The sequence below is a fragment of the Haliotis rufescens genome, unplaced genomic scaffold (genome assembly GCF_023055435.1).
Source record: "Haliotis rufescens isolate VD_foot unplaced genomic scaffold, xgHalRufe1.0.p SCAF_2, whole genome shotgun sequence".
In the NCBI taxonomy this organism is placed as follows: Eukaryota; Metazoa; Mollusca; class Gastropoda; order Lepetellida; family Haliotidae; genus Haliotis; species Haliotis rufescens.
Window position 1 is genome coordinate 46,976,542 of NW_025963890.1, and position 21,154 is coordinate 46,997,695.

Here is a 21,154-nt window from a genome sequence, read left to right on the forward strand (position 1 = left end):
GTGCTGTTTCCACAGTGGTACATGTGTGGTGCTGTTTCCATGGTGGTACATGTGTGGTGCTGTTTCCACGGTGGTACATGTGTGGTGCTGTTTCCACAGTGGTACATGTGTGGTGCTGTTTCCATGGTGGTACATGTGTGGTGTTTCCACAGTGGTACATGTGTGGTGTTTCCACAGTGGTACATGTGTGGTGTTTCCACAGTGGTACATGTGTGGTGTTTCCATGGTGGTACATGTGTGGTGTTTCCATGGTGGTACATGTGTGGTGTTTCCACAGTGGTACATGTGTGGTGCTGTTTCCACAGTGGTACATGTTTGGTGTTTCCACAGTGGTACATGTGTGGTGTTTCCATGGTGGTACATGTGTGGTGTTTCCACAGTGGTACATGTGTGGTGCTGTTTCCATGGTGGTACATGTGTGGTGCTGTTTCCATGGTGGTACATGTGTGGTGTTTCCACAGTGGTACATGTGTGGTGTTTCCATGGTGGTACATGTGTGGTGCTGTTCCACGGTGGTACATGTGTTGTGATGTTTGCAGGGACTGGAGCCTATCAAGAAGAAGCTTGACCAGGAGGACTCCCGGACTCCCAAGTATGTCAAGAAGGTGGAGGAGGTGAAGGTGAGGCATTCTGACGTCCAGTGTATTAATATCTTGCAGACAACCAAGTGCTTAGTTGCATAATATGGAAGCCCTTTGTATAGCCCCTTTTTTATCCCTCACTCACTCACTGTCATTGTCTGCCATGGCAGGAGAACCTGGAGAAGTGTCAGCAGACACACAGACAGATCCAGGACCAGATCCTCGCCATCAGTGAAGAGGTACAGAAGCTTGAACCACAGAGAAAACAGGCCAAGTCCAACATGCAGCAGAAGAGGGATGCAGCCAGACAGGCACAGGTAGGGAACACTAGCATTGTCTATAGACAAGTAGGGCAGACTAGCATATTTTACAACAGTCTGAATATCCCTTTCAAAAGTTGATTCTCTTTCAGATTAAATCCTCCTTGGGGCACTTATTGCATTTTCCTTGCTCAAGAAAATCTACATGACATAGTTGTAACCATTTTCCTTAATAAACAATGTTACCACACAAAAAACTTTGTTTTTGTATGATATACGACCACCCTTACAGGGCCTCACCCCCCACAGCGCCTCACGCCAGGGGGAGCAACTCTCACCCAAATCACTTTCCTTATGTCATCTGTAAGAGACAGACGTGCTGATTTTTCACACAAGACAAAAGAAGAGAATCTATCGTTCGACAAGAACCATGGCTGACCAAACTGTATGTATGGTACATTTCTTTCATTGCAAGGCGTAATACCTCGCATTGTAAAGTTATAGAGTTGTAATTATACGCCACGTGCACGGTCCCTTTGAATTCAAATGGCCGTAATGGCGTCCATATTGTAGTTCCACGGTCTGATACATGTAACACCAAGGCCATTAGAAACGGCTTGGGGTTTTGTTATATCATACAGCATTGGTCTACAATTTTTTCCTTTACAAAAACCCAAGGTGGTGTGTTAATTTATAAACTACACTTACCTTTTTTACGGGTTTTTACATCTTCGCGCGTAACACGCCCCCTTTGGTGTTATAATTATACTACGACATTGGCTATTAGTATCGCGTTACAAATCGCATTCTACATTAAGCCTTTGCTTCTAGTTTCACAATTTATGCACGTATCTTTCCAATCTTTATATCGCACTGATACACTTTAATACCCTTCCCGCCCACCTCAGAAAATACGGTCTTTTTACAAAGACCTTCAAACTGTGTACGGGTTGTTATAAGACAGGCACGAACGCTGCCTTAAAGGTCTGGCGGAGGACGGGCATTGCCTTTACCCCCCGGGCCCCCAAAAAGAGACAAGTTGACTTGTTCCACTTAAAGAGGTCTATGAAAGGCGGGGGTAGATATCAGATCTGCTGAGACCTCCCGACCCCCCTCCCCATCTAAAAAGGGTAAAAAAGCTGCCGAGACTGTCTCCCCCGCTCCCTCTCCGGGGGCCGGGGGAGAAGGCTCGAGGGTCCCCGTAGTAAGCACTGCACCCTCTCCTTCACTGTCTTTGGCAGACTTTTCTGAGTTACTTAAGTCGCAGATGGCGTTGATGAAGGAGGAGGTGAAGTCTCGGCTCTGGCAGGAGCTACGGGCTGAGCCTTCCCTGTTGTCGGCGCCGGACGCGGCTTCGAGACCTTGTGTTATGTCTGGGCGTCGGCCTGGTTCTGCCATCCATACCTCGTCGACTGGTTACTAAGAACTCTATCGCAATCCCTGAGTCAGATAGCTACACAAGAACGGTAGACATTCTGATCACTCTAGGGTGGATGGTCAATCTCAAGAAGTCAGATCTGCGCCCCACTCAGAATCTAGTCTTCCTAGGGGCTAATTTCAACACGGTGAGAGGACGTGTATCTCTGTCACAAGATATCAAGCGCAAGTCACACAGCTTGTACATGGCTCCAGTTACTGGACAACATGGGGGCGACAGTGGATTTGGTCTGGCGGGCGCGCTTGAGAATGAGTCCCATTCACCAAGCACTCCGTCGACTTTGGGCGAACTCGGAAGATCTCGAGACTGTGCTCGAGACTCCGTAGTGGCTCATTACACACCTCCAGTGGTGGACCGAGGTCGGGAATCTGTCCCGGGGGCTCCCCCTCGACACTCCCGTTCCGTCTGTCACAGTTCAAACAGATGCGTCACTCTCCTGCTGGGGAGGCGTTCTGAATGATCACACTGCCTCGGGACTATGGTCCCAGCAGGAGATCAATCTGCATATCAATGTGCTAGAGCTGAGAGCGGTCAGGTTGGTGTTCCAATGCTTCCCGGATCTGCTTCGTGGCCAAGTGGTTCGTCTAGTGATGGACAAACAAACGGCGATGACTTACATCCGGAAGCAGGGGGGAACAGCGTCTCCGTCGCTTCGACAAAGGACGTGGCAGTTCCTACTATAGTGCGACTCTCCTGATATCAGGGTGCTACCTGTTTATCTCCCAGGGGTGGACAACGTCCGTGCGGACCCTCTGTCGGTGGCACCGGACGCCTTCCAGCTAGATTGGACGGACAGTTCTGTGGGCATTCCCCCCAGTACCTCTGATTTCCAAGGTCCTGTCTCAGCTAGGCACTCAGCCTGCGCGACTAATTGTGATCCTGGCACCTCTTTAGTCGGCGCAGAGTTGGTTTCCAGTCATACTCAGGTTTCTGGCTCAGCCTCCTGTTATATTACCTTTACGACCGGACCTCCTATCCCAGAACGGGGCCCTCCACCCGAATCCCAGGATTCAATGGGTGGCTTGTCCACTGTCAGGAATCGCCTCCAGAAGAGCGGTATTCCTGCACGAGTTGCAGACACAATACTGGCTTCGCGGAGGGATTCGACAAACGTTCAGTACGAGGATAGATAGGCCTGCTATGCCCGCTGGTGTATCGATAGAGGGATTGCAGAGTCGAAGCGGTGCTTGAGTTCCTCCAGTCGCGACTAGATGACGGCCTGGCCGCATCAACAGTCCGAGGGTACTCTACAGCTATCGCAGCTTTTCACGTCCCTGTCGACGGGGCACTTCTGGGTGCACACCCATTAGTGCAGCGCTTTTTAGCTGGTGTGGACAGGATCCGACCACCAGTCCGGCGGATCTGTCCCCCTTGGGACTTGTCAATCGTTCTCGATTGGCTGTCCAGTCCTTCCTTTCGGGATCTGTCGTATCTCTCTCTTCAGCTGTTGAACTGGAAGAGGGCGTTCCTTGTGGCGGTAACGTACGGCAGACAGGTAGGCGACATTCGTGTTATGTCAGCCGATCCCGATATTACTGTCTTCCACCGGTCAGTTTTCAACTACCGGACTCTTACCGTCCTAAGGTCACACACGCCTTACACGTGAACGGCTCCTATTGAGCTACCTGCTCTTTCACAGCCTTCCTCGTCGGGGATCACTGCAAGACATGCTTATGTCTTGGATGTCCGCAGGACCCCCAAGGCCTATATCAGCAGAACTATGGGTATTGGTAAGGATAACCAACTATTTTGCTGTTACGGCGGTAGGAAGGCTGGCTCACCTGCGAACAAACAATCTATCTCGAGGTTGATAGTTTCAACCATTTGTACAGCGTATACACTTACAGGCAGGGACCCCCCTACCAGGTTGAAGGCTCATTCGGTTAGAGCAGTGGCTACATCACAAGCGTACGCCGAGGCTCTGACCATGGAGGAGATTTGCTCCGCGGCTGTTTGGAGCCAGCCGAGCACGTTCATCAAACATTACCAACTCGACAAACACTCAAGCAAGCGTACTCGGTTTGGACAGTCAGTTCTCCGAACTGGGCAAAGTTCTAATCTCTAGCCGATCGAGCATTCGAGATTTTAGACAGTCCTCCGGTTATACTGCTCAGTAATGGTCCGGATTTTATCTTCTGCGGTCGATAAATATCAGTCCTTACTACTCGATAATACTTGTATTTTGCACACGCACTCCTTCGATCCTCGGGGACCCTCTGGCCTAGCTCAGCGCGGGTTATAGTCTCTCGTGATCTACACCCCTGTATCACTTGTTCAAAAAAGTGTGTGGGGGTGGGGGGTGTTTCGAGTTCTCATCTTATGACAAGCCGCAAAAACAGGCTTTATCATAATATATGGTCGACCACGCCCTGTCTCTAGCCCCCGCCTTTCGACGGTGGTGCCTCACGATAAGGTTGGTTCCATTTATTGAACTCAATATTTTATTCTGTTGAATAATCAAATACAATGTATTTATTTACGCCTGTTGCTGACGGATGCCACTTCCTAGATTATCTTTGGGAGTCTGTCTTGATGCAATAAGTGCCCCCAGGAGGGTTTAATCTGAAAGAGAATTTTACAAACCTGTAGAGGTTATGAATTCTCTGATGAAATCCTCCTTGGGGCACGGCCACCCACCTCCCCACATTCCGTCAGCATTAGACATATGGAAAGTGATTTGGGTGAGAGTTGCCCCCCCCTGGCGTGAGGCGCTGTGGGGGGGTGATGCCCCGTAAGGGTGGTCGTATATCATACAAAAACGAAGTTTTTTGTGTGGTAACATTGTTTATTAAGGAAAATGGTTACAACTATGTCATGTAGATTTTCTTGAGCAAGGAAAATGCGATAAGTGCCCCAAGGAGGATTTCATCAGAGAATTCATAACCTCTACAGGTTTGTGAAAATAGTATGTGTCTGTGACTTCTGTTTTCCTGTATAGGGGGCACAGGTGGCACAGTCGTCTAAGGCGCCACGATTTGCTGTGCAGAGTTGCGTCCCCTGGGCACGCCAGAAACCTTTAATTGTGGGTTCGAATCCCGGTATGCCCCGATTATGTTTCTAGGTTTGTCAGCACCATACCCGTGCTCGTGGGTTTCACCGAAGTGGTTAATGTCTGAGACATGCATCACTTCGTGCTTTCCTCCCACATTAAGCTGACACGCCGTGACATAACTGGAATACTGTTAAAAGCGGCGTTTAACCGAACTCACTCACTCACTCACTTTTCCTGTATAGATGAAAGGTTTGAACATGATTTGAGCATGATGTGTGTGTAGCACAGTGATCCTGCTGTCTGACGCCGTAGTGTTGTGTTGCAGAATGAAGTGAACAAGACTGAGAAGGACCTGCGAACAAGTGTCCGAGATCGGGACATGGTGAAAGAAAGAATTGAGGAGATAAAGAATAGGTAATTGTATTCTGAGATCCTAATTTACTTAAATCATGAGAATTTTTTTATAAATAATACATAACTGTCTATCTAGCTGGATGTCTGGCTTATATATCTGTCTATCCAGCTTCATAACTATTTTTGTATCTATCTTGACATCTATGTAGCTTGATATCTATCTTGAATACATGCTGCAGTGTTTTATGGAAGATATGCTTGTTAATGAGTGAAACAAGAAAGACTGAAATGCTGTTTTACGCTTGAAGCTCTGTGTACTGAACATTCCAGGGTAGAAAAGGTCTTCAGCAACCCATGCTTGCTGTGAAAAGCGACTCTGCTTGTCGTAAAAGGCGACTAACGGGATTGGGTGGTCAGGCTCGCTGACTTGGTTGATGCATGTCATCGATCCCAATTACATGGATCGATGCTCATGATGTCAATCACTGGATTGTTTGGTCCAGACTCGATTATTTACAGACCGCCGTCATATAGCTGTAATATTGCTGAATGCGGCGTTAAACAACAAACCAACCATCCAACCAACCGTGTACTGAAACTCTGTGTTTCAGTGCCCAGCATGACTACGAGTCAGAGCGGCGGGCGCGTCAGGAGAAGATTGACCAGCTGATGGAGAAATCAAGAGGTCTGGAGTCCCAGCAGAGAACCACGGAGCATCAGAAGAACCAGTTCCGTGATGCTGTCACCAAGTACACCAATGACGGCTACACTATCAGGTAGATGTACAGCCACCATGAGCTGATTACTGAGGGCTGATTTTATAGACGGAAGGCATGTAGTATTACATTACTTCAAAGTAAGGAGATTATGTCCGTATTGTGATATAATAAGAATAAGGCTTATGTATTTTCAAAATCCCTTTTTGTTGACAAACATTATTTTATCCCCCATCCTAAATTAGGCGAGGGTAAATAGTTATTCCAAGGTATTCCTTTAGTACGTTTGCCTTTCCAAGGACATTTTTTTGCTTTATTATTCAAGGAGGTATGAACAGGGCATGACCTGTGGTTGTTATTATTCCAGGCGAGATGAACAGGGCATGACCTGTGGTTGTTATTATTCCAGGCGAGATGAACAGGGCATGACCTGTGGTTGTTATTATTCCAGGGGAGATGAACAGGGCATGACCTGCGGTTGTTATTATTCCAGGCGAGATGAACAGGGCATGACCTGTGGTTGTTATTATTCCAGGAGAGATGAACAGGGCATGACCTGTGGTTGTTATTATTCCAGGCGAGATGAACAGGGCATGACCTGCGGTTGTTATTATTCCAGGCAAGATTAACAGGGCATGACCTGTAGTTGTTATTATTCCAGGCGAGATGAACAGGGCATGACCTGTGGTTGTTATTATTCCAGGCGAGATGAACAGGGCATGACCTGTGGTTGTTATTATTCCAGGGGAGATTAACAGGGCATGACCTGTGGTTGTTATTATTCCGGGCGAGATGAACAGGGCATGACCTGTGGTTGTTATTATTCCAGGGGAGATTAACAGGGCATGACCTGTAGTTGTTATTATTCCAGGGGAGATTAACAGGGCATGACCTGTGGTTGTTATTATTCCGGGCGAGATGAACAGGGCATGACCTGTGGTTGTTATTATTCCAGGGGAGATTAACAGGGCATGACATGTGGTTGTTATTATTCCAGGCGAGATGAACAGGGCATGACCTGTGGTTGTTATTATTCCAGGCGAGATTAACAGGGCATGACCTGTGGTTGTTATTATTCCAGGGGAGATGAACAGGGCATGACCTGTGGTTGTTATTATTCCAGGCGAGATGAACAGGGCATGACCTGTGGTTGTTATTATTCCAGGCAAGATTAACAGGGCATGACCTGTGGTTGTTATTATTCCAGGTGAGATGAACAGGGCATGACCTGTGGTTGTTATTATTCCAGGTGAGATGAACAGGGCATGACCTGTGGTTGTTATTATTCCAGGCAAGATTAACAGGGCATGACCTGTGGTTGTTATTATTCCAGGCGACATTAACAGGGCATGACCTGTGGTTGTTATTATTCAAGGAGGTATGAACAGGGCATGACCTCTGGTTGTTATTATTCCAGGCGAGATGAACAGGGCATGACCTGTGGTTGTTATTATTCCAGGCAAGATTAACAGGGCATGACCTGTGGTTGTTATTATTCCAGGCAAGATTAACAGGGCATGACCTGTGGTTGTTATTATTCCAGGCAAGATTAACAGGGCATGACCTGTGGTTGTTATTATTCCAGGGTAGATTAACAGGGCATGACCTGTGGTTGTTATTATTCCAGGTGAGATGAACAGGGCATGACCTGTGGTTGTTATTATTCCAGGCAAGATTAACAGGGCATGACCTGTGGTTGTTATTATTCCAGGGTAGATTAACAGGGCATGACCTGTGGTTGTTATTATTCCAGGGGAGATTAACAGGGCATGACCTGTGGTTGTTATTATTCCAGGCAAGATTAACAGGGCATGACCTGTGGTTGTTATTATTCCAGGGTAGATTAACAGGGCATGACCTGTGGTTGTTATTATTCCAGGCGAGATGAACAGGGCATGACCTGTGGTTGTTATTATTCCAGGCGAGATTAACAGGGCATGACCTGTGGTTGTTATTATTCCAGGGGAGATGAACAGGGCATGACCTGTGGTTGTTATTATTCCAGGCGAGGTTAACAGGGCATGACCTGTGGTTGTTATTATTCCAGGCGAGATTAACAGGGCATGACCTGCGGTTGTTATTATTCCAGGCAAGATTAACAGGGCATGACCTGTGGTTGTTATTATTCCAGGGGAGATGAACAGGGCATGACCTGTGGTTGTTATTATTCCAGGGTAGATTAACAGGGCATGACCTGTGGTTGTTATTATTCCAGGGGAGATGAACAGGGCATGACCTGTGGTTGTTATTATTCCAGGGTAGATTAACAGGGCATGACCTGTGGTTGTTATTATTCCAGGGGAGATGAACAGGGCATGACCTGTGGTTATTATTCCAGGCGAGATGAACAGGGCATGACCTGTGGTTGTTATTATTCCAGGCAAGATTAACAGGGCATGACCTGCGGTTGTTATTATTCCAGGGTAGATTAACAGGGCATGACCTGTGGTTGTTATTATTCCAGGGGAGATGAACAGGGCATGACCTGTGGTTGTTATTATTCCAGGGGAGATGAACAGGGCATGACCTGTGGTTGTTATTATTCCAGGCGAGATGAACAGGGCATGACCTGTGGTGGTTATTATTCCAGGCGAGATGAACAGGGCATGACCTGTGGTTGTTATTATTCCAGGCGAGATGAACAGGGCATGACCTGTGGTTGTTATTATTCCAGGCGAGATGAACAGGGCATGACCTGTGGTTGTTATTATTCCAGGCGAGATGAACAGGGCATACAGGACAAGCAGGACAGTGACAGGCAGCAGCTTAAGATGTTGATGGCTGCTCGCAGTGACAGACTCAAACGCTTTGGACAGTTCATCCCCAACATCACCAAGCGGATAGATGAGTTCCACAGGAAGGGATATTTCCATGAGAGACCAAGAGGACCTCTAGGTAGTGTTGTCATGTTTCAGAGATCCATCACAGTCAGCATTGTCATAAACCGTATCATTTGACTGCAAAAGCAAGAGTCAATTCAAGGAAACCCTTGGTGTATTTAGAAATATAGCATCTGCACAAGACGCTCTGTTTGTGGGGAAGTGGAGGCAGACAGCAGTTTTGCATCAAAACACATAAACACCCACAAACACATACACACACAAAAAACAAACACGCACACACAAACACGCACTCGTGCACACACACACAGAGGAATGTTGCAGACTGTGGCATAACACACAACACAAAAAGGAAAACTGCTTGTATTGAGATGAAATTGGCTTGTGTTGTCAGGATCGTGTTTCCAGCTGCGTGACCCGGAGTGGGCGCTGTCCGTGGAGAGCTGTCTGAAGGCCCTCCTCCATGCCTTCTGCTGCACTGACCACCATGACGAGAAGGTCCTCGAGGGCATTTTTGAAAGGGAAATCAAAGATGGAAGACATCCCTCCATCATCGTCAGCAGGTTCACTGTGAGTATAACTTGCAAGGACAGTCAATATGTACCCTTTTAATAGGAACAGTCCTGTTCCAGGAAAATGAGTATTTGTAAGTAAAGATTTTAGAGTATGTAGACAGTTCCAACAGGGATGGTTCGTGAAATAGATGCTTTACATCCTTGGAGATTCTTTCTTCTATTTTGGGCCCAAGAAAATGTATTTCTTCATAATATCTCATCCTCCTTCTCTTTCAGAATCAAATTCATGACATCTCCAGATTTGTAAGTATCTTCCTAAAGTAAATGACCCGTGAAGATTCCGGGATAGAATAGGTCTTCAGCAACCCCATACTTGCTGTAAAAGGTGACTATGCTTGTCGTAAAAGGCAACTAATGGGATCGGGTGGTCAGACTCACTGACTTGGTTGATGCATGTCATTGATCCAAATTCCGTGGATCGATGATCATGATATTAATCACTGGATCATCTGGTCCAGATTTGATGATTGTTTAATGCTTGTCATAAGAGGCGACCTTGACAGTGGGGGGGGGGAGAGGGAGGGGCAGCAGACTCAAACACTTGGTTCATTGGATCGTTGCTCATGATATCAATCAATTGTCTGGTCTGGACTTGATTCTCTACGGACTGCCGTCATATAGCTGGAATATTGCTGAGTGCGGCGTTAAACAACAAACCAACCAAATCCTAAAGTAAATTATTCAATCTGGATGTGTTGTATCATTTCGCAGCATTATGTCATTTAATATGCAAGCAAAGCTGTAGAAAAAATAAACAGTTTAAATTTGTCTATGTCACAGTTGTGCAGTCAGTTTGTATTTGTTAATTATCAAACTGTATACTGCACGGTCATGATACTGATGTATTTAGTTGGAGTAGAAATATATAAATATAAATATATAAATAAATTTGTATTACCATATCCCTGGTGTTAAGAACAACTATAATTACTGTTGCTACTTTGTGACGATGCATCGTGTTCTCCATGCAGCGCGTCCAGAGTGAGCACCCCTGTATTCTGGACATGCTGAACATAGAGGACACTGTGGTGGCCAACACCCTCATCGATCAGGTAGGCGTCGGCTTGCAGGGGAACCCCGGGGGGATTCCAGGTTAGAATAGGTCACCAGCAACCTGTGCTTGTCATCAGAGGCAACTAAGTAGGTCGACTCAAGACTTGGTTTGTTGGATCGTTGCTCATGATATCAATCACTGGATCATCTGGTCCAGATTTGATGATTGTTTAATGCTTGTCATAAGAGGCGACCTTGACAGTCGTGGGGAGGGGGTCAGCAGACTCAAACACTTGGTTCATTGGATCGTTGCTCATGATATCAATCACTGGATTATCTGGTCCAGATTTGATGATTTACATGTCTCTGTGATAAAGCTGGAATACTGCTGTGTTGGGTGATAAACAACAAATGTCACAGGGAACCACCTTTACATTATTTTGTCGCAAATAACCAAGCACTTGAAAACATAGATTCAGGGGTAGAGTAGGTCTTCAGCAACCCATGCTTGCCGTAAAGTGAAGATTCCAGGGTAGAATAGGTCTTCAGCAACCCATGCTTGCCGTAAAGTGAAGATTCCGGGAGGGAATAGGTCTTCAGCAAACCATGCTTGCCGTAAAAGGTGACTATGCTTGTCGTAAGATGCGACTAATGGGATCGGGTGGTCAGGCTCGCTGACTTGGTTGTTGCATGTCATCGATCCCAATTGCGTGGGTCGATGATCATGATATCAATCAGTGGATTTTCTGGTCCAGACTCGATTATTTACAGACAGCCGTCATATAGCTGGAATATTGCTGAGTGCGGCGTTAAACAACAAACCAACCAACAACTTGTCGATGCTTTACGTATCCATGGGACTTTGAAGGATGTTCATCATGTGGGCTTAGTTATTTATCTAAACCTGCTCAGAGGCTAATATTTGACCCCAAGTATGCAGCAAATGTCTTTCATAATTCCCAAAATGTAATTAAAAGTTTCCCAATTTATGTTAATAACTAATAGGTAATATTGTGGCTCTGTAGAAATAACCTGTATTTCACTGATACCAGGACGAATAAATAGGAAGAGGTTGTTATGCTCATTCCAGGGGTCCGGAAACCGTCATATGCGCCGGACATGTCCGATTGGGAATCTCAAATGTCCGTTTTAAAATATTGCTTTGATTGTTTTGATTGCTGTAAATACATCGTACCTACATGATAGTCCAATCGGTCAATCACTGTAATAGGCAATAAACTGAGTTGACACCGATTAATCGAGGATTAATTACTGAGAACATCTTGTTAATTTGAGTGAGTTTACAACTGTACATTAACACCTTGCATCATCGATGTACCTCATTATCCTCACAATGCTACGATACGTAACCTCAGACAAGAAGCGAAAGCGTGACGACAGCCAGTCGACCGATGCAGATCAGTCGAGCGGATCTGCCAAACCCTCAAAGTCTGGACAATCATTTTGTAAGTCGAGTTTAACGACTTTCACTCGGTTGACATACAATGAGGATTTGCAGATTTTATTGTTTTCAGTAGCTAGTCGTATATTGAATCTTGATTGACCGCCATTTTGCTTTCTCGGACGATCGATATCCAATTTTTTTATGGTCAATAATTAAGTACAGATGAAAAACGTATTCAAATAACTATTGCTATCAACGATATTTTAGTATTTGTGATTAAATTATCTGTCTTGTTTTTAAAAAAATCTTTAGTTTTAAAAAAAACTTTTCCCGTGAGGTCACGTGATAACCAAATATGGGATAATAGTCTCGATCCAAATGTTACAACGTGTACACTTGAGCAGACTCATGAATATAACTCATGAATATTAATTAGACCGTTCACTACGTTAACAGATCGTTATTATAACAGAAACAAACGTATGTTTTCCATGTAAATCTAAAATGATATTATTTGTTATTAATTGTCCGGTGAATTAAACAATTTAAATTGAAATAATTCATAATTCATCATATTATGAATACGTAAACTTGTAATGTGTGTGAAAAGTCGTACTAAAATACGCTATTTGAAGGGGGCGTGGCCTAAATGCAAATGTCCGATTGGGATTTTAAATTTTCCGGACCCCTGGCTCATTCAGTTATATATTTTATTGCACTGAATACAATCTCAAAAAAACAATATTAAAATGGGCCTACTTATGAATTATGAAAAGAACTTAAAAATCAAATTTGAACAAAACTATTTTTTCCAAAGTTGCCTGCCAGGGGCACTAAGTTTAAAATCCTGGATACATCCCTGACTTGTTGCCACTTCTTTAGCATCTATGAGTTACATGTCAGGGGTAGAGGTCCTTAGTCCTTAGATAAATGCTGTACCCCAGAGTATTCAGGATCATGTGCCCATCCTATATTTCACCTGCTGATCGCACACAGGAATATCCCGTATTCGACATAATACGCGCCCAGGGCGCTCTCAGAATTAGAGATAGGGGGCTCTTATTAGAATATTATTTTGGTGAAAAACAACAGAGTTGAAAGATCGTAAATTTCGCGATTTATGCCGACAGCCTGAAATGTTCATATACGACAGATATATTTTTCCAGAATTTAATTTCACATAAATAAGGATGCATATAACACGTATTATACACAAATAAATAAGTCTTGTGTACATTGATCAATCGGAAGGGGTGCTAATTGCGATTGTTCACTAGCCAATATATTAGCAAATATCGCCGTTGGCGCTTATTAGAGCGGAACACTTATTACGTCGAATACGGTACCTCTAATTTTGTGTATCCTTTGGCTTGCCTTTATTTATCCCCTGCCACGAAGTGGAAGGGGAGATATTGGAATGGGTGCTGTCCTTCCGTCCATTACATTTTCTTCCGGAGCAGAACTTAAAAACCTTGAGAGATATCTTAACAAGACTTGGCACATAGATAAGTCTAGTGGTGAACTGGTGCCTTTTGATAGATTTGGATTTTTGAAAAAGTTATTTTTTGAGTTTCTATGGCAATGACTTTGACTGAAAATAGCAGTAGTGCTCGTTTCCGGAGCAGATCATGAAAACCATAAATATTCTTGCCTTGCACACAGCATGACATGGCAGGGGATATGAGTAATTCATGTTTGTTTGATTTATGATATTTTGAGCTTCATGATATTTTCGGGACTGAGTGAATTATGTTTCTTTGTCAGCGATCTGTGGAGAACATCATCCTAATAGCTGACAACAAAGAGGCAAGACGGGTGATGCAGCATTGCCCCCCTCGCAACTGCAAGCAGGTAGGTCTTCATCCTTTTGATGATTTGGAAGTATTTCTTTTCTCATGACAATAAGTAGGCTTTACTGAAAAAGAGACTAGTGTCCTTTTCCCGAGGCAGAACTAAAGAAATGTTGAACATTTCCAAATGAAACTTGCTATACAGATAAGTCTTGTGGTGAACTGGTGCCTTTTGATGATTTATTATTTTGAAATTTTTTGAACAGATTTTTTTCTTTCTTTACTGAACTGTGAGGTATCCAATGGCAAGTTGGGTATAAGAAGCCAAACTCCATTTCCAACCAGACCGGGGGGTATGTCATCTCCTGATGACTTGTTTTTTGTCAAAAGATTGTTCTTTACTCAGTACTCATGTAGAGAGGCTCGAAAGTACAGTTACCCAGTGAGTCAACATTAGGTGGACACTCCTTAGTTACGCTAGTGGTTAAAGCATTCACTCGTCATGCTGAAGACCCGGGCTCGATTCCTGACATGGGTACAATGTGTGAAGCCCATTTCTGCTGTCCCCCGCCATGATTTTGCTGGAATATTGCTAAAAGCGGTGTAAAACCATACTCACTCACTCTCTCTCACTCACTCACTCACTCACTCACTCACTCACTCACTCAAGTTACACACCTCATAAAATTAAGCAAGCCTTGCAAAATTTAGGTCGAGGTTTATGATGGCATCGCTCATTGCAATGCAAAAAACATGACATCAGTCGGATGTAGAAAGGTGTCAAATTTCAAGCTCACTGTTGTCCCCAAAACTTGATGCACACTATCTCATCGATTTCTATCAGGTTTTCTTCCCAAAATGTATTGCACACATACATCGAATACTGTAGTAACCTGACCACTACATCGAATACTGTAGTAACCTGACCACTGCATATGTAACCTCTGAATGTACATTTCATTATTTCAAAATGCATACCAACATTGATTGAAAAAGAAGTTCTTTTCTTCAAATATCAGATTCTGCGTTGATGTGACCCTCTTATTAACGGTTTCAATCAGAGACGGTTATTGTGTTTTGATACATATGATTCACCAATCAGAATCTAGTAATTCATGGTAGAATGTATGTTATCTAATAAACAGGTGGACAAGGAAAAGTATACTAAACATTCAAAAGATGCCCTGTGATTGTCATCTCGTAATTATCATCTGTTATACTCAAACTCACTCTTTCAGCAACCCATTCTTGCCATGAAAGGCAACTTTGCTCGTCGTAAGAGGCGACTAACAGGATCAGGTGGTCAGACTCGCTGACTTGGTTGATGCATGTCATTGTATCCCAATTGCGTGAATCGATGCTTATGATGTCAATCACTGGATTGTATGGTCCAAACTTGATTATTTACAGACCTCAGTCATATAGCTGGAATATTGCTGAGTGCAGGGTTAATTAACTCTTTCAACACCTTAGGCCGGTTATCCGGCCAAGAAGCATCGAGTCCCCAGACACCGCAGGCCGGTTATCCGGCCAAGCCGTAGTCACGTCAAAATAGTATATATTTTTATGGACCTACCTGTAATATCATTCATTTATTAAATCTACCACATTTCACAATGTCTGAAATACATATTCCATTTCAATTTAACATTTTTTATCGTTAAATTAAAAAATTATTCACTATTTCCCGCGATGTTATTGAAAATCAAATTCTCGGACACACATTTCGACAACGGGTCCACATCGAACACGTCAAAGAGGAAAATAAAGACGTTTTAAACAAATCTTTAAATATATTATACAAAGTAAGGAATAAAATCAACAAAAATATATCTAAAAGTAATCAAACTTACATCTAAGTTATTATTTCCATCTTTTCGTGCGATCGCGTGTAATGTAAGTCAAATGACATCTCGGCTTTCGTCGCCTTGAATTCTCGGCTCGGACACGATGTTTAATGCAAAAATATATGCATGAAAAATCTTTGTCACAGCTCGTAATCTAGCACGATACATTCACGAAGTTCCATATTTTTAATATATATCGTGATTTCCTGCTCAAAACGTTCAGAATAACACGATTTAACAAAATTCTTTCGCCAACTTCTGTAATTTATCGAACACGAGCTTGGTATCACAGCTGTAATTTGATTGGCTGCCTTAGGTCACGTGCTCAAAATTGACCAATCACGAAACTTGTAGCAGATTTCAGCAAGAAAGCGTCATTAGAAACCAATTTTAATCCAATGAAATCGCTTGTTATAACAACGAAAAAAACTCAGTCGATGTTACGAGCGTGTAGATGAAGGAATAAGCTTTCCAGCGATGTGTCATATGCCATTCTTCGACGAACGTGTTATTCATACGAAACCTCGAAAACGGGGGTATTTCTTCATTTTACTGAGCGGACAGTCGCTGTTATCGGGAAATGGGTGATGACAGAAACTATTTATAATTCTTTTTAGAATGATTTTCCAATTACGTTAACAATGAAAATAAAACAGAAATAGGTACGTGGATATTATGAAATCATATATTTGCCGAAAATCGTCAAGTTTTCGCTTCCTTGGTCCTTAATCTGGATGTTAACAACGTGTTAGTGTACATTTTTTATTTACAAAGAATTTAATTAAGTTGTAAATGCATTATTTTAAATAATGTGAAAAATATAACTTTCATATTTATAAACCATAGGATCAGACCTTTCAATGGTGTATAACATGTAGTAGCAAATATATTTTACAAGCAGGTATTTTCTTTGATAAATGTTGGCTTCATCTATCACACAAGAGTCTCTGGGAACTCGGTGTCCCAGCAGTAAACACTTCTGGTTGACTGGTGTTGAAAGAGTTAACAAACAAACCATAGGATTCTTATGAATTGATTCTGCTTGTAAGAGACGGGCCATTTTAACACAAATTCAAAAGATTTGCTGTCTCTTGTTGTCAGGCCTATACCAAGGTGGGAGACGAGATCTACTGCCATCCGACATTCAGGTATTACTCTGCCAACGTGGACAAAGCTCGATACCTGACGGCCAACGTTGAGGAGGAGATAGCTCACTATGAGGGGGAAATTCAGTCCCTGCAGCGAGAGTTGGATAACGTGCGGCAGCAACGAAACAAACTGACAGAAGATATTCGGCGAAACAAAAGTGAAGAAAAGAAATGCAACACACAGCTGATGAAGATAGAAGAGGCCATTCAGAACCTGCAGTTTGTGAGTGCATCAGGACACTACTAACTACGGGTTTAAATGTTCATGACAGTACAGACATTGGGTTTAAACATTCATGACTGTACTGACAAGGGGTTTAAATGTTCATGACAGTACTGACCCGGGTTTAAATGTTCATGACAGCACTGACCCGGGGTTTAAATGTTCATGACAGTACTGTCCAGGGTTTAAACGTTCATGACAGTACTGACCTGGGGTTAAAACATTCATGACAGTACTGACCCGGGGTTAAAACATTCATGATAGTACTGACCAGGGGTTAAAACATTCATGACAGTACTGACCAGGGGTTAAAACATTCATGATAGTACTGACCCGGGGTTTAAACATTCATAATAGTACTGACCCGGGGTTAAAACATTCATGACAGTACTGACCAGGGGTTTAAACATTCATGACAGTACTGACCAGGGGTTAAAACATTCATGACAGTACGGACCCGGGGTTAAAACATTCATGACAGTACTGACCAGGGGTTTAAACATTCATGACAGTACTGACCCAGGGTTTAACCATTCATGACAGTACTGACCCAGGGTTTAAACGTTCATGATAGTACTGACCAGGGGTTTAAACATTCATGACAGTACTGACCAGGGGTTTAAACATTCATGACAGTACTGACCCGGGGTTTAAACGTTCATGATAGTACTGACCCGGGGTTAAAACATTCATGACAGTACTGACCAGGGGTTAAAACATTCATGACAGTACTGACCCGGGGTTTAAAGATTCATGACCAGGGGTTTAAACATTCATGACAAAACTGACCAGGAATTTAAATGTTCATGGCAGTACAGACATGGGTTTGAAACTTTCAGACAGTACTGACCTGAGGTTTAAATGATGGCATAACATCACGCCCCAATTGCAGATAGTTTCATCTTTCAGTCCCAGGCTTGCCTGGTCCAGACTTGTTTATTTACAGGCTGTTTTGTTGGGGTTGGTATATGGCTGTTACTGTGAACATGACCAACTGATTCACTGGAGCAAGGGTTCAGTCACCTACCTGGGTACAGATTGTTAACACTTGCTGACCAGCCTTTTGTGCTTCTTGCTGTGATAGGATTACAGATTTTACAGAAACCTATGTAATCACTCTGTCAAGTACATGAGCTTACATGAATAAAATACAGATATTGATTTTTCATAATGCTACAAAGTCTCTGTAAAATATTTGACACAATCGATGTGTTATTTTTCTTTCAGGAGATCAGTGAACTGAAGAATGTGGAGGACCCAGCTCCAATTGACATCGCAACTCTGGTGAGTACACACAGACTTGACACGCCCAACCACCCCTGTGTGTGTGTGTGTGTGTGTGTGTGTGTGTGTGTGTGTGTGTGTGTGGGTGAGTGAGTGCTCGCAACAGTATCTCACAGGGTGAGAAGTCAATCCAGCTTCTTATCATGGACTGATGGAAATAAGTGACCACATATACTCCTTAAATAATAATAATAATAATAATAATAATAGACATTTTCGTTGCGAATATTTCCACGCCACTCAGGGGTACACTCAAGAATCATTCTCAGCTTCCTGGGGAGTATACAGCCCAAGCTGCCTGTCAGGCGCTAGAAGGTTAACAACCAAATTGCCATCTCATCCTACCGGGTACCCATTCATTGCTGTGTGAACAGAAGCACATTTCAATCAAAGTCAATTGCCCAAGGAGACACCAACATTACTATTTACAGCTCAATAAAATGCCGCACAGCAACCAAATAAGTCATGGATTGTAATACAGCATTAGTATTCCTTATACTGCCCAGTATGTACATTTGAAGGCACCTCTCAGTCCCCCGCTGTTGCAGACATATTCACAGAGAGAATCATCACGACTGTGAGCTTCATGAAGGCGACTTAAGGCCTTTACATTGCATGATCGTGACTATGTAAGTCTTGTAGAATACCTTGCAGAGATTAGAAGGCTACTACTGTATATCAAGGGATACCAGATGATTTAGGACCAAAATGCAAGAGGAAGAAATAGGCTTGGTCAAACACCCTCTGTTGTCTTTAAAGATATTTTGAAGCCGTAGTTGTGAAAATTCTACATTTCTGAGTTACTTTTCATTAATATGAAATAAAAATTGTATTTAATTTTTCTAATAAGTCAGTATAATGAGTGAGTATGGTTTTACGCTTTTAGCAATATTCCAGCAATGTCACGGCAGGGGACACCAGAAATTAATGTCAGTTTAAGCACACCAGCATCAGCATCAGCATCATTTAACCATCTATTTTGGTACATGTCACTCATTGCGTATGATACATTCTTAGAACTTGAGGGATTAATTCTTGTTGAGTTGTTGACCCTGTACCCGTGTTTCATGCAGGAAGATGAAGTTGCGACGTACGACGAGCAGATCACCAATCTGAAGGAGAAGCGCCAGGAAGTAAGCAAGATCAGTTCAGAGCAGCAGCTTCAGCTGGTGGAGGTGGAGAAGGCCTATCGGGATGTGGAGGGGAAACTCAAGTCTCTCACTGACAGTGCTGACCCTCTCAAGGTGAGTCCTTTTGTGGCACAGTCAACTGACCCCTCAAGTTGAGTCCATTTGTGGCAAAGATAGTGCTGACCCCTCAAGTTGAGTCTATTTGTGGCACAGATAGGGCTGACCCCTTGAGTTGAGTCCATTTGTGGCACAGATAGGGCTGACCCCTCAAGTTGAGTCCATTTGTGGCACAGATAGGACTGACCCCTTGAGTTGAGTCCATTTGTGGCACAGACAGGGATGACCTTTCAAGGTTAGACCCCATGGCCGCAGCTAGTGTTTTCGGAAGTTATACAATAGCTGTTATAATTGTTTCTTATCAGCACAAAAATGTAAAGACAAAAGTATCTTTCTGCTATTAGGCAATTGCTTGAGCACCAGTTGTTTGATGCCAAATGGAGATTTGATTGGAATCACCTTTAATATTTCTGATAATGAATTGTCCAGGAAGAAGATGGCCATGCCCTGAATGAGATTGAGGTGGCGAAGAATCACAAGAAGCATTACGAGGGCAAGCTGAAAGAACACGAGAGAGTCGTCAACGAACTCCGCAAGGATGTGAATAACTACCAAACGGAACTTGATGTGAGGCTTTAGACTTTCTATACCTGGTGTACAGCATGCTGTGTCGTGTGTATTCAGAATGAACCTTGATTAGTTCAGAGATGCATAGTTGAGGGGTACACCATCCTCCCGAGGCAAAGGGTGTTAACTGAGTAAAAGTCCTGTTTCTACCCTTGCCGAACTACGGTGGAATTTCCAGGCTAGATTGTAGCGCCACCAATGGCTATTACAAGTTATGTCCCTCCTATTGACCAATCAGAATCCACCTGACTTGCATTTGCTTCAAATAAAATGGCGTCGCACAGTGAAGACGATCTGATCGATAATGAAGATCTATTTTGTAATAAAAAGGGTCTTACTTTGCGATTGCATCAAATCACGTGAACACCTTGATTAAAAACATGAAAAGATTTGGAAAATATCTGTTCATGCTCAGTTGGCGCTACACATGCTTTGCAAATACTGCAGTCGACGGAAATCTGCACGGCAGTTGTCAAACCGGATAGCGATATCGTTTCACGATTTTGATTGGATTATGCAAATCGTTAGTCCAGCCAAAATATAACTCCATACCTGCAGCCTAGTTCAGCAAGGTGGAAACATGACTTTTAAAGTCAGTTAGCTCCCTTGCCTCAGGAAGATGGGGGAACACAGACCAGGGTGATCAGTTTGCTCAAACATTTGCTTCTGTAAATTTCAGCAATTTCACAAGCTGATTGCCATCATTGGCCAGCAATATTTTTTCATGCAGGTGCTTTATTACCATGTCACAAATTCGACATGTTTATTTGATAGTAAAAATTGTATGACATTTCATGTGGCTGACATTTCTTACATTTACTTTTGTTTTGTTTTGTTTCTTTTATTGGGCATCATGTAGAATTAGCTTATCAACTCAAAATGTTGTCTGTCCTT

At 43.3% G+C, this 21,154-nt stretch overlaps 1 protein-coding gene across 2 annotated transcripts in view; it reads left to right on the forward strand.

The window, feature by feature from the left end:
- Nucleotides 1-21,154, forward strand: part of LOC124142200 (structural maintenance of chromosomes protein 6-like) — a 53,663-nt gene that overhangs the window by 10,019 nt on the left and 22,490 nt on the right. For both annotated transcript variants that reach the window (XM_048400062.1, XM_048400063.1), the window contains exons 9-21: nt 540-620; nt 752-898; nt 5,597-5,685; nt 6,237-6,401; nt 9,058-9,236; nt 9,576-9,751; nt 9,973-9,999; nt 10,728-10,808; nt 13,919-14,005; nt 16,893-17,162; nt 18,390-18,446; nt 19,520-19,690; nt 20,123-20,260. In XM_048400062.1, the coding sequence (XP_048256019.1) occupies nt 540-620; nt 752-898; nt 5,597-5,685; nt 6,237-6,401; nt 9,058-9,236; nt 9,576-9,751; nt 9,973-9,999; nt 10,728-10,808; nt 13,919-14,005; nt 16,893-17,162; nt 18,390-18,446; nt 19,520-19,690; nt 20,123-20,260 (1,668 nt within the window). The remainder of the gene's footprint in view (nt 1-539; nt 621-751; nt 899-5,596; nt 5,686-6,236; nt 6,402-9,057; nt 9,237-9,575; nt 9,752-9,972; nt 10,000-10,727; nt 10,809-13,918; nt 14,006-16,892; nt 17,163-18,389; nt 18,447-19,519; nt 19,691-20,122; nt 20,261-21,154) is intronic.